A 13974-nucleotide genomic window follows, 5' to 3' on the forward strand; every position below is an offset into this window, starting at 1 on the left:
TGGTATGCGGCTATATGGAGCCGCCGCTGCGGTGCAGATCCCCTGGAGCTGATGGTGACGCAGCAGAGTTGGTTCAGCTCTCCACAGGTAGAGCTAAGCTCCAGGGCAATGTAGGGATGATTTGATGAGGTAGATGTTGCTGTGGAGTGTAGTGCAGGGGATGGCGCAGATAATAATTCTAAGACACAGTGGGGTGCAGTCTTCAAGGTTTACTCACAGTTGTTAAACTCCAGGTTACCAGGACAAGGGTAACCTCCCACGCCGTCCTGTGTTTACCAAGGCAGGGGTTCAGCAAACTCCCAGGTGTTTCAGAAGTACATAACGGGATCCCATTCTATGTGCCTTCCTCGGTCGTCTTCCTGAGCTGGCTCTCACCCTCCTGCCCTGCGCCTTGCAACCAGTGTCCCAAGCCGGTAATCTCGGATTTTGGCGGGCGACCTGCAGTCCCCTGAATCCTATGTGGTTACCTTTTTAGCGATGTAGTTGCGGTTGTGAGCAGCTGCACACTGATAGTACAGAAGCCCCCGGTTTCTAGCTGAGCCTTGTAGTTCTCCACTAGTTAGGGGCCAGTCCCCTTTGCGGCCTGATCCCTCCACGTTCCTGCAGATTCGGGCGCACTTCCTGTGCCCCTGGGATCCCCTCACTCCTGGAGCCTTCCTCTGCTCCTTTCCTCGTCCTGCCAGCCCTCCTGGGCCTCTTACTCTAGGCATGCTCCTCTGAGCAGAGCTCCTACAGAGCTCCTGCTCTCGCTCCTTCTCCTCAGACTGTCTTCTCTGACTGGACTCATCTGTCTCTCCCAAGGTGGTTCCCTCTTTATATGCTCCTTCTGAAGTGCTCCCCTGTACTTCTTCCTCCACCCACACCCACTACATGGTTTCGCCCTCCAGCTATCGACCAGGGACTGTGCTCTCCCTTAGGAGCAAACTCGCCCATCCCTCTGAAGTGGATGTGTTGGATGAAGGTGTTAGGGTCCCGGGAAGCACTCCCTCCTTACCTGAGAGTGGGATACCACACCTCTGGATGAGATGCAGTACCTCTGTGGCGACTGAACCCGCAGGGGCGCCACATAAGCAGATCAAGTTCTCAAGTTAATTTTCATGGCAAGGAATGACTTTTACATTTTTTGCAATTCATCTCGTACTCTTCGTAACAATCTAGAGCTAATGTGAATTGTCACTATGAAAACTGCAGCAGCAAACTTTGTGAAAACCAAAATTTGGGACAGTCTCAAAACTTATGGCCATGACTATACGTCTGTCACCACTGTGTAGTGGCCAGTGTTGGGTACTGTCTTGGTTCCTGTGAATACAAATCTTGATGGCAAGTGAGCAGACTAGTAGTGCCCCAGGAGGGTCCTGGGGTTGCAATCATGACCATGATGCCAAAATATCGCTGTACTTCATGTCAAGTGCAAGCGGCCTCAATGCAAGTTAAACCCTAAATGACAGTCATTTAAAAACATGACAGGCTGAGAAACACAGGAAGACGACGGCGTCAGCTGCATTTATTTGTTTCCTGCACAGAAAAGGTAGAGAAGCTTTCATTACTGATCATATACAGTGCTGGGAATCAACCCGACACATCATCATGGTCACCCTTTATTTTGGGCTAGTTGTTGCTTTCCTCCTTAAGGGCGCCTTTTCACAAGGTCAGTAGAGGGGAGATGGAAAATGGTGGAAATTAGGTTTTTTTTTTGTTTTTTTTTAAATATTGCAGATATTACAGATATTAAACTAAATTTGAGGGATGCAACTGCAGATAAAAGGGAATCTGTGCACTAAGAAAAGGAAATGCAATTATCATTTGTGATGACTTATTTTCATTTTTTTTTTCTGTCTCTCCTGAAAATACTGATGTTCCTGCTAAAGATAAAGACCCTGAATTGTGTAAGTAACCTCTCATTACATGTGACTGTCATAGTCTTGGATTATTTAGGCCAGGGTTGCATGGCTCTGCGATTTTTTTTTATTTTTTTTTAATTGTTGCAAAAAAATAATATGACATGCAAGCAAATCATAGCCAGTTTGCAAGCCAACCACAGTCCAAAAATGGATCAAACTTGGATTTTTGGTTACATATGTTTTTTACAGTTCTATTATGTTTTGTGCTACACCGTCAATGCGACATGGCCATCTATGTTGTGCAAAAGTCGCCGTGCAGACGGAGCCCTAATCTTAATGCATAACATCAAAGGAGGGGAATCTTTGCTTGTTGCTGGGTCTATATTCCGTGGCCATATCCTATTCTATGGCTATATTTTGGGGACGGTCAGGGAAGACAATGTGTATTCAGGACATATATATATATTCACAAGTTTTCCATCGCAAACCGTTTCAGGGAAACTCCTACTAGGCATCTTTTTTTGCCTTGAAGCATTTTTTGATAATGTTTATTACACATTTTTAATTGGATTTTTGTGTGCAATTTTCTCTCATATTATTATTATTATTTTATATTTTATTATTATTTAATTTATTAAAAATATGCCCCAAAAAGATTTACAAAACGCTAAAAAAAGACACGCATTTTTTTGTAGCTTTCCCATTGACTTGTATTGTAAAATATGGAGCGGCTTCATAAAACGACAGGTCAATTTGGCATTTTTGGAATCCTGAATTAAAATTTTGGAATCCTGATTAAAAATAATCCAATAAATTGAACGTATGAACAGCAAAGTCGTTTTTCAATAGAAATGAATGGGAATATTCTTTCCTGTATTATTTTTTAGCAATTTTTCAGGCGTTTTTTTTGAGCAGACATGTTCCAAATAACACCTAAAAAAATCTGTGTAAACATTTCCAAAGACTTCTTAGTATCTTTGTTTGTCTACAAAGCTATTATTGCTGTCAAAAAAACTCAAAGATCCTTATAAATCAGGGGAGTTTGATAGAATTCAATGGGATCCGTTCGTCATAGCTCCTATTTTCACATATCTGTGCGATCCTAAGTGGAGACGTGTGTGTGTGAATTTGATCCAATCTGCTGATCGACGTACATGAATTATATGGAGAAATGTGTGTGCCCCATCCACATTACACCTATAGGAACTTTTATAATTTCCCATCCTGAATCCGTAGGTATTAATATGGAGTCCAACCCCCATTTGCTATGAGGCAAGCTTAGAACAATGTTAATTTCATTTATTACATTTTTATTAATCAGTTTACTTGTAAAAATAAGAAAAATTAGGGGCAAATTAAGCATAACTATGTGAAAGAAAAACTGTTGCCCATAGCAACCAATCACAGCGTAGCTTTCATTTTACCAGGGCAATTTCAAACATGAAAGCTGCTCTCTGATTGGTTGCTATGGGAAACAAAGACATGTTTTCTTTTCGGGCCTATAAAAGATTTGTATATTAAAGCAGATTCTTACCTTCCAGTTTTCAGTCTCCAAATGGCTTTCTCTGAGCCTTCAAAATGGAAATTATTATGTTATACATTATATTATATTATTATTTTATATATATATATTATATATATCATATGATATATATATATGTATATATATTTATTTAATATATATATTTATTTTTTTATTTTAAATGCAGCTGCTGACTGTGCGTCAGGGGTTTATTACCCTTGAATATTAAAATAAATCTTATTATTTATTTTTTAAATCACCTGATATACTTGAAAAAAAAAAAGTATACTCAACATCAGGGCCATCTCCAGGTGTATCCCATTGGGACCCTCTTCACTTTAGATTTTTCTTCTTCAAGCTGTAACTTTTTTATTTTGCAATCAGTATAGTTATATCAGGACTTATTTTTGCCTTTTGTCGTTTTTAGCATTGCCATTTTGGAGTTCATACAACTTAAGGATGTCTTTATATTCTGTTTTTGGGGGCGGCAAGGTGAAGAAAAAACCCTTCAATTTTGCCATTTAATTTTTTTTTCTATATTCACAGTATGGGATAAACATTGTGGTATTTCATTAGTTTAGACAGTTATACATACAGTGATAGCAAACACATTTTTTTATTTTTTTAGAGTTTCTTTTTTTAGACGGGGAAAAGAGAGGGGGATTTGAAATATTATATTTACATTATTTTTTTTGTCTTTTTAAACATTTTTATTGGTCCCTCTCAGGGGACTTGAACCTGCAATCACTTGATCGCTTGTACAATGTACTGCAATAAAGTATCCTCCCACGCCGTCATCAATAGCAATGTCACTGGCACATTGCAATCATGTCGCAGAGCAGTCGATGGGCACTCGAAGGGAGACCTTGCCCCATTTCCAGTCTCTTAAATGCCGCTCTCATGATTGATAACAGCATCTGAGAGAGCACTATCTCCGATCGCAACACCCGCGTAGTATGGAGCAGACTCAGCTCATGAGCCTGCTCCATGTAAGCAGTGTGCACATCTGCTCTATATTATAAGGTAAAACCTGGGCAGAGTAGGCAATGTGGGCCCCATTCTTACTTGGGTTTGCCAGGTGCTGGCGTTGGTCCTGCTCAGAGTTCTGCTCCTAATACAAAACTGACCGGGTCTGCTGCTTTACAAAGGATGCCATGTTTTTTTCCAGTAATGCCACAATGCAAAGTGTAAGTACTTTCTAATATGCCATTCTTCTCTATCATTGAGCCTGATAGATCCCATATGGCCCTGTCTGTCTTCATACTAGTAGATCACGTGCCGACCATCCAACCATGTGATCTGTTCCGGCTGGTTTCCACCCCCAATTTATGTGTCCTCCCCAACAATACATACATGGGACAGCTCTATAACTGCATCTACTGTAAATGCGCATGCACGGAAAATACTTACCATGCATACGTGGTCCGAGACCCTATATTGACCCATAAGATTGCATATATTAGAGTAAAGCATGTACTTTATGAGATCACTAAAGGCATTTAGTAAATTTACATTGACTAAGGAAGATAAATTAATTATTGACAGTCAAGTTCTATATTTGTTTTACTTTGCATAAACCAATAGTACAAAAATACATGGAAAACTTTCCAATATATTTTATGTTTTTTCTCCATTTATGAGTCACTTCTTCTGATCCCTCTGCTTCCTTAAAGGGAACCGGTCACCAGAAAAAAAAACATTAACCTGTAGATATGGGGTTAAGCTGCAAGTTAGTAGCGTTATTAATCTGCCCGGTGTCTGCACTTAGCTGAACGCTGCTGGGAGAAAATGAACTTTATTCCCCCCTGGCAGCGTTCAGCTTCCAGTCATAGGGGTGGCGTCGGCACAGATTAACCCCATATCTGCAGGTTAATAACGTTTTTTTCTGGTGACAGGTTACTTTTAACTAATTTTTCATTATAAAAAATAGCTAAAATCCCTTTTGGTCAAAACAAGACCAGCTGCCTTCTTATTGAGGGATAAGATTATTGAAGTCTACTGAGAGGGAAGAGGTAGGAGTAAAGTGAAAGCGAGAGCGACAAATACACTCATGGACAGTATTTCTGCTTTCTAGTAAGTGTTTATCTCATCCCAGGACTGGATTCACAGCTATTCTGCTCAGTAGCTATGTAATCTCCTTCATAAACATGTGCTTCCTAGAGACAGGGAAGCAGGTATCACTCATGTCTGTGTGTGCTGAGTAAAGTAGACACCATAGCTGCTAGTTTCCATCCACTAGCTCAGAAACAACTGTAGATTACAAGCAGAGCCTGCAGAAGGGAAAACTGGTGAAAAAAAAGCAGGCTACAAGTCATATAATAACCAGACATACTGTTATTATAAACAATTTGTTTCTTTCTTCTGTCACAGTTGAAAAAGATGACAACTTGTACCTTAAATGTGGTAATTATAACTGGATGAATGTGGGTGGTGGACAAATGGCTTGTAGTGAGCACCTGAATTTGGGCTCCTTATGGAATGATCCTCGTGAAGTCTATGCCTTCAGTAAAGCTGATGACGGTGGAGACACTAAATATCTCCATGTGTTTGTGAGAAGTGAGTATACACTGTCATTTCTGCTGTGGGGAGAAACTTTTGATTTTATAGAGTTTTCTTTTAGCTGGGTTACAAAGCATTAAAGGGACTGTCCATGTTTCAAAAACAAGGCTGTTTTCTTTTGGAAATAATTAAAAGACTTTTTAATTATTTTTTTTATGTGGTAAAAGTCATGAAGCTTTTATCCTAGTGTTAGATTTTAATTATATGGACTTCCTAGTATACTGACCACAGACTATTCTTCCCATTTACAGACTTCAGACCCGTCCTTCCAAGTTTACTTAAGGCCCTGTCACACTTAGCGACGGTGCAACAATCCCGACAACGATACGACCTGTCAGGGATCGTTGCTGCGTCGCTATGTGGTCGCTGGTGAGCTGTCAAACAGGCAGGCTCACCAACGATCAGGGGAGCAGCGACATCGTGGAAAGAATCTTTCCACGATATCCTGCTCCTGGTTACGAGCCTGCTGAAGCAGGAGCAGGCTGGTAACCATGATAAACATCGGGTTACTAGGGGCACACGCGCACCTAGTAACCCGCTGTTTATCATGGTTACCACTCTGCTACAGTGAGCGGGAGGTTACCGCTCACTGTAGCAGGCTCGTAACCATGATAAACAGCGGGTTACTAAGTGCGCGTGTGCCCCTAGTAACCCGATGTTTATCATGGTTACGAGCCTGCTAAAGTGAGCGATAACCTCCCGCTCACTGTAGCAGAGTGGTAACCATGATAAACAACGGGTTACTAGGTGTGCGTGTGCCCCTAGTAACCCGATGTTTATCATGGTTACCAGCCTGATCGCTGCTCCCGCTGGTCACACACAGCGATGTGTGCTGACCAGCGGGAGGGCAACGACCAAAAAAGGGTCCAGGACACTTTGCAGCGATCAGCGACCTCGCTATGTGAGACGGGGGGCTATACCCTAGACCTGATCTACCCTGTTTACAGACCCTTCATTAGTTCTCCATTGTTTAAAGACCCCAGACCAGATCACTCTTGCATACAAACCCTAAACCTCTCCTGTTCACAGAATCTAAACCAAACCTTCCTCTTTTTACAGACCCTAGACCAGATCTTCTCTGCTTACAGACCCTAGACCAGACCTCCTCTGCGTACAGACCCTAGATCAGACTTCCTCTGCATACAGACTCTAGACCAGAACTCCTCTGCTTACAGACCCTAGACCTGACCTCATCTGCTTACAGACCCTAGACCAGACTTCCTCTGCATACAGACTCTAGACTAGATCTCCTCTGCCTATAGACCCTAGAGCAGACCTCCTCTGCTTACAGACCCTAGACCAGACCTCCTCTGCATACAGACTCTGGACCAGATCTCCTCTGCGTATAGACCCTAGAGCAGACCTCCTCTGCTTACAGACCCTAGACCAGACCTCTTCTGGGTTTGTACGCAGAGGAGGTCTGGTCTAGGGTCTGTGCGCAGAGAAGGTCTGGTCTAGGGTCTGTAAGCAGAGGAGGTCTGGTCTAGAGTCTGTAAGCAGAAGAGGTCTGGTCTAGGGTCTGTAACCCGCTGTTTATCATGGTTACGAGCCTGCTACAGTGAGCGGTAACCTCCCGCTCACTGTAGCAGAGTGGTAACCATGATAAACAGCGGGTTACTAGGTGCGCGTGTGCCCCTAGTAACCCGATGTTTATCATGGTTACCAGCCTGATCGCTGCTCCCGCTGGTCACACACAGCGATGTGTGCTGACCAGCGGGAGGGCAACGACCAAAAAAGGGTCCAGGACACTTTGCAGCGATCAGCGACCTCGCTATGTGAGACGGGGGGCTATACCCTAGACCTGATCTACCCTGTTTACAGACCCTTCATTAGTTCTCCATTGTTTAAAGACCCCAGACCAGATCACTCTTGCATACAAACCCTAAACCTCTCCTGTTCACAGAATCTAAACCAAACCTTCCTCTTTTTACAGACCCTAGACCAGATCTTCTCTGCTTACAGACCCTAGACCAGACCTCCTCTGCGTACAGACCCTAGATCAGACTTCCTCTGCATACAGACTCTAGACCAGAACTCCTCTGCTTACAGACCCTAGACCTGACCTCATCTGCTTACAGACCCTAGACCAGACTTCCTCTGCATACAGACTCTAGACTAGATCTCCTCTGCCTATAGACCCTAGAGCAGACCTCCTCTGCTTACAGACCCTAGACCAGACCTCCTCTGCATACAGACTCTGGACCAGATCTCCTCTGCGTATAGACCCTAGAGCAGACCTCCTCTGCTTACAGACCCTAGACCAGACCTCTTCTGCTTACAGACTCTAGACCAGACCTCCTCTGCTTACAGACCCTAGACCAGACCTTCTCTGCGCACAGACCCTAGACCAGACCTCCTCTGCGTACAAACCCCAGACCAGTCCTCCGCTGTGACTAGTTCTCCCGTTCACATGCCCCAGACAAGTCCCTTCACCGTTTGCAGCCCCCAAACCATATCTATCTGGATTTGGTCCTAGGCAGGACCCTAGGGACTAGAAAAATGCAGGAATGGGTGTAGATGGGTATATTATGGGGCATGTGGGAGTTTTGCGGCTTTCTGAGAGTCCAGGAGATCCCTCCATTGCTGGTAGTCCACCAGACATAACAGGTGAGTTAGGGGGTATGCCCTACAATCACTTTTACTAGTCTTGTCCTCTTAAGTCAGACTACACACAGACAAACAGGAGATCAAAGAACAAAACTAATGCTAAATATTTACAAGTAATTCAAAGATGAGAATGTATTAGTTTGATGCCTAGGGACAAAAGTTATTATGTCCACCTTTTGCTACCCTCTTGCCTTACAACCCCATTGCAATTTTTTATAGCACCTTACCATTAATATAAGCGTACACTTTCTCTGTTTGTCAGAGTGCATGAACTGCATAGAGCTGAACCCGGGAACCATTGCTGGCTTCATCGTAGCTGATGTCATTATGATTGGTCTTATCGGCATGGCTGTATATTTTGTTTCTGGATCAGAAATGCGCCGCCCAGCACGAGGTTAGATGATAATTCCTATCTTAGATATGTAACCATATTTCACAAAGTAGATTGCGTACATTATTATGTGGCTCATTTTTGACAATTTAAACTCAGTCTTTGCTTGATTGACAGCTCCTCAGTGTCCCTCCTTCCTGCTGCTGAATCTCTGCCCAACCAGCCTGATTGACAGTTCCTTGTCCCCCCTCCCTGCTGCTGATCTTCCACCCACCTAGTCTGACTGACAACTCCTCAGTGTACCTCCTCATTGCCTAATTGACAGCTCCTTAAGCTCTCCCTTCCTTGCTGCTGATCTTCCACTTATTTAGCCTGATTGACAAATCCTCAGTGTCCCTTCTCCCTGCTACTGAATATCTTTCCACCAAAACGGGATTGACTGCTCCTCAGTGTCCCTCCTCTTTGCTGCTGCTGAATTTTCATTCAGTTAGGGTGATTCACAGCTCATCAGTGTTTTTTCTCCCTGCTGAATATCCTCCTAACAAGCCTGATTGACAGCTCCCCAGTGTCACTCTTCTTTGCAAGTACAGGTCCTTCTCACAAAATTAGAATATCATCAAAAAGTTAATTTATTTCAGTTCTTCAATACAAAAAGTGAAACTCCTATATTATATAGAGTCATTACAGACAGAGTGATCTATTTCCAGTGTTTATTTCTGTTAATGTTGATGATTATGGCTTACAGCCAATGAAAACACAAAAGTCATTATCTCAGTAAATTAGAATACTTTATAACAACAGCTTGAAAAATGATTTTAAAATCCAAAATGTTGTCTGACTGAAATGTATGTTCAGTAAATGCCCTCAATACTTGGTCGGGCTCCTTTTGCATCAATTACTGCATCAATGCGGCAATGTGGCATGGAGGTGATCAGCCTGTGACACTGCTGAGGTGTTATGGAAGCCCAGGTGGCTTTGATAGCAGCCTTCAGCTCGTCTGCATTGTTGGGTCTGGTGTCTCTCATCTTCCTCTTGACAATACCCCATAGATTCTCTATAATAGATTCTCTATGGGGTTAAGGTCAGGCGAGTTTGCTGCCAATCAAGCACAGTGATACTGTTGTGTAAACCAGGTATTGGTACTTTTGGCCGTGTGGACAGGGGCCAAGTCCTGCTGGAGAATAACATTTCCATCTCCATAAAGCTTGTCGGCAGAGGGAAGCATGAAATGCTCTAAAATGTCCTGGTAGACGGCTGCGCTGACTTTGGTCTTGATAAAACACAGTGGACCTACACCAGCAGATGACATGGCTCCCAAACCATCACTGATTGTGGAAACTTCACACTAGACCTCAAGCAGCTTGGATTGTGGCCTCTCCACTCTTCCTCCAGACTCTGGGACCTTGATTTCCAAATGAAATGCAACACCTTGGACCACTGAGCAACAGTTCTTTTTCTCCTTGGCCCAGGTCAGACGCTTCTGGTGTTGTCTATTGGTCATGAGTGGCTTGACAGAAGGAATGCGACACTTGTAGCCCATGTCCTGGATACATCTGTGTGTGGTGGCTCTTGAAGCAGTGACTCCAGCAGCAGTCCACTCCTTGTGAATCTCCTCCAAATTTTTGAATGGCCTTTTCTTAACAATCCTTTAAAGGCTGCGGTTATCCCGGTTGCTTGTGCACCTTTTTCTACCACGCTTTTTCCTTCCACTCAACTTTCCATTAATATGCTTGGATACAGCACTCTGTGAACAGCCAGCTTCTTTAGCAATGACCTTTTGTGACTTACCCTCCTTGTGGAATGTGTCAATGACTGCATTCTGGACATCTGTCAAGTCTGCAGTCTTCCCCATGATTGTGGAGCCTACTGAGACAGACTAAGGGACCTTTTTAAATACATGGGAAGCCTTTGCAGGTGTTTTTTTGTTAATTATTCTAATAAACTGAGATAATGACTTTTGTGTTTTCATTGGCTGTAAGCCATAATCATCAACATTAACAGAAATAAACACTTGAAATAGATCACTCTGTGTGTAATTACTCTATATTATATAGGAGTTTCACTTTTTGAATTGACGAACAGAAATAAACTTTTTGATGATATTCTAATTTATTGAGAAGCACCTGTAAATCTCTGCCTGCCTAGGCTCATTGACAGCTACTCAAAGTCCTTCCTCCCTGCTGCTGAATCTCTGCCTGCCTAGCCTGACTTGCAGCTCCTCAGTGTCTCTCCTCGCTGCTGCGATCTCACACTGCTCAGTATAAGCTGCAGCAGTCAGTCAGGCTGGGGGGGGGGGCAGAGACTGAATACACTTGAACTCATGAGCTTTCTTACTCTGTGTTGAGGAGTCATAAAGTGTTTATTTTAATACTGATCAGATCATGTCATCTTTTTGCATAAATCATGAGGATTATCATCTGCCCACGTCCACGGCCCCCGCCCTCTGCACACTGAAGTCCAAAATACACCAAACTCAAAATGAAGAGACTTATATCATCAATATATTTATTTGTTAAAGCTATTTTCACTCTTTTTAGCTTCTGACAAACAGAATCTGATTGAAGACAATGCTGACTATCAGGTGAGTGGTAACATGGACGGTGAGTAATACCGTAGCATTAGTATATGATGCGAAACTGATGGCTGAAATTGAATAAATTACTATTTTTGTTAATATTATTGGGGAACACAGGACAGGGGGACTAGGTTTTGCCGCTAGGTGGATAACCCTGGAATGTGTCCGAAAGTAGAGAAAGAGCAACTGTGGGCACCGGAGGCAAAGGGGCCTGGAAGGGACCCTCAAAAACTGGACGAGGACCTCCATAAGAGCTGAAAAACAGCAGTATGAGGAGCGTTCATTTGAGGTGGTCCTGCAAAGAGGGTCACAATGGTGGGCTCCCAGGGAAATGCAGAACAGATAGGAACCCCAAAGGGAAATAACAGTCCCATAAGTAGAAAACTTTTAGAAAAGAGAAGGAACGGGGCAGGGTCAGATAAGGCCATAACATACTTACCTATCCAACATCTTCGGTCATTCCTTTTAGTGGTCTTGCACAACTGTGTCGACACTGGCACCCGCAGGGAAGTACACTATGGTGGAGATTACCCTGTTTCCACCCAGGACTAAGGGAATCAATGTGGTGGACGACATCCACACTGCCTAAAAAAAAGCTTAAAAGTAAAAAGTAAAGGCAGAAAATAAACAGGTGAAGGTCATGTCTGCCTCCGACGGACACTAAGCTATAAACTGAGCTATATTTTGAGCGGGCAGGATACGGTTTTATTTACACGTGGCTGTTAGTTTCTTGCCCATAATGATCTTTATTCTCTTTTCTCAGGTGTTGGGCCGGCGTGATAACGATCAGTACAGCCACCTCGCTCCGCGCCCTAAGAGAGGAGGCTTTTGAGATGGCGGTGCGCTCTCCATCTTTGCGCTTCGGAGCATTTAGCAATGTTGGCGTTGACTTCATGACACGATTTTAACCTTCAGCAATGGAAAATATTGTCTGTCCTCATCTGTTTTTCTGTGCTGAATAAATGCATGAAAACAACGGAAATCCTGTGGGGTTATTTAGCTGACAGAGGGGGGAAGAATCTCCCACCTGCGATTTTGCATGTTCAAAGCCGAGCGAAAAGGAAGTGGAGACAAGAACGTAACTGAAAACCTGAGTGCAAGAGAGAGAAATAAGAGTACAAGATATAGAAAAGGAGAGAAGTATACAGCAATGGACCCTAATATTAGCATATGGTCAATTCAGTCCATGGGGCTACATGAAAGAAAAGTGCGATTAATAGAGAGTTCACCACTGGGACACTCATCAGTTGCCTATTACAAGTAGTCACAATACATATAGTACAATGACGGGTAACACCTCTATCCACAGTAGATAACACAGGATCCATCATTCACAATAGGTGATATCGCAGCTCACCTCCTCCTCCTCCTGTACAATGACTGATAGCACCTCTATATACAGTAGATAACACAGGATCCACCATTCACAGTAGGTGATGTCACAGCTCAGCAACGCCTCCCCCTACTAAACTCAGCTGCACTAAGGTAGGGTATGAGATATATTTTTGTCTTTTGTAGGTTTTGCTAGTGTGAACATGCTCCTATTTCTTGCATGTCTACCATCTTAGACCTCAGTTCACATTGCGTGGTTTTTTGTCTTGTTTGCATTCTGTGCAATTTAAGGGTGTGACATCCCCTTTGTTGAGCTGATTAGTATATATGTAGCTTACCACGGGCCTAGGTGGTCTGGAGTTGGGACCCGGTCCTATTTGTCTACCCTTTTATATGCATTACTTCAACTTTGATATACAGTAAGGTTTTTAATATAGGCAGTATAGGTACCGTCCCAATTTAGGGTCACCTTGCCGCTGGTGGGACGGCTTGTATACTTTTTTTGATCAAAAATAGTTCACTAAGTACCCTATATTTATTATGCAACTTTGCTTTACATTTATATATAATGATGGTAGGGTATGAGATATATTTTTGTCTTTTGTAGGTTTTGCTTCTTTTTGCTAGTGTGAACATGCTCCTATTTCTTGCATGTCTACCATCTTAGACCTCAGTTCACATTGCTTGTTTTTTTGTCTTGTTTGCATTCTGTGCAATTTAAGGGTGTGGCATCCCCTTTGTTGAGCTGATTAGTATATATGTAGCTTACCACGGGCCTAGGTGGTCTGGAGTTGGGACCCGGTCCTATTTGTCTACCCTTTTATATGCATTACTTCAACTTTGATATACAGTAAGGTTTTTAATATAGGCAGTATAGGTACCGTCCCAATTTAGGGTCACCTTGCCGCTGGTGGGACGGCTTGTATACTTTTTTTGATCAAAAATAGTTCACTAAGTACCCTATATTTATTATGAAACTTTGCTTTACATTTATATATAATGATGGTAGGGTATGAGATATATTTTTGTCTTTTGTAGGTTTTGCTTCTTTTTGCTAGTGTGAACATGCTCCTATTTCTTGCATGTCTACCATCTTAGACCTCAGTTCACATTGCTTGTTTTTTTGTCTTGTTTGCATTCTGTGCAATTTAAGGGTGTGGCATCCCCTTTGTTGAGCTGATTAGTATATATGTAGCTTACCACGGGC

At 42.9% G+C, this 13974-nt stretch overlaps 1 protein-coding gene across 1 annotated transcript; it reads left to right on the top strand.

Annotated features, from left to right (window-relative positions):
* The first annotated feature begins 1511 nt into the window (after positions 1-1511).
* LOC141172629 (T-cell surface glycoprotein CD3 gamma chain-like) lies at positions 1512-12411 on the top strand. Its single transcript, XM_073657044.1, has 6 exons — positions 1512-1648; positions 1869-1886; positions 5734-5919; positions 8792-8923; positions 11398-11441; positions 12199-12411. Exons 1-6 carry the CDS (start codon positions 1588-1590, stop codon positions 12265-12267), a joined length of 510 nt encoding a protein of 169 aa, XP_073513145.1. The 5' UTR covers positions 1512-1587; the 3' UTR covers positions 12268-12411.
* Positions 12412-13974: the final 1563 nt, after the last annotated feature.

This window comes from Phyllobates terribilis, unplaced genomic scaffold (assembly GCF_046119375.1).
Source record: "Phyllobates terribilis strain yellow unplaced genomic scaffold, ASM4611937v1 Scaffold_12__6_contigs__length_324123572, whole genome shotgun sequence".
In the NCBI taxonomy this organism is placed as follows: domain Eukaryota; kingdom Metazoa; phylum Chordata; class Amphibia; order Anura; family Dendrobatidae; genus Phyllobates; species Phyllobates terribilis.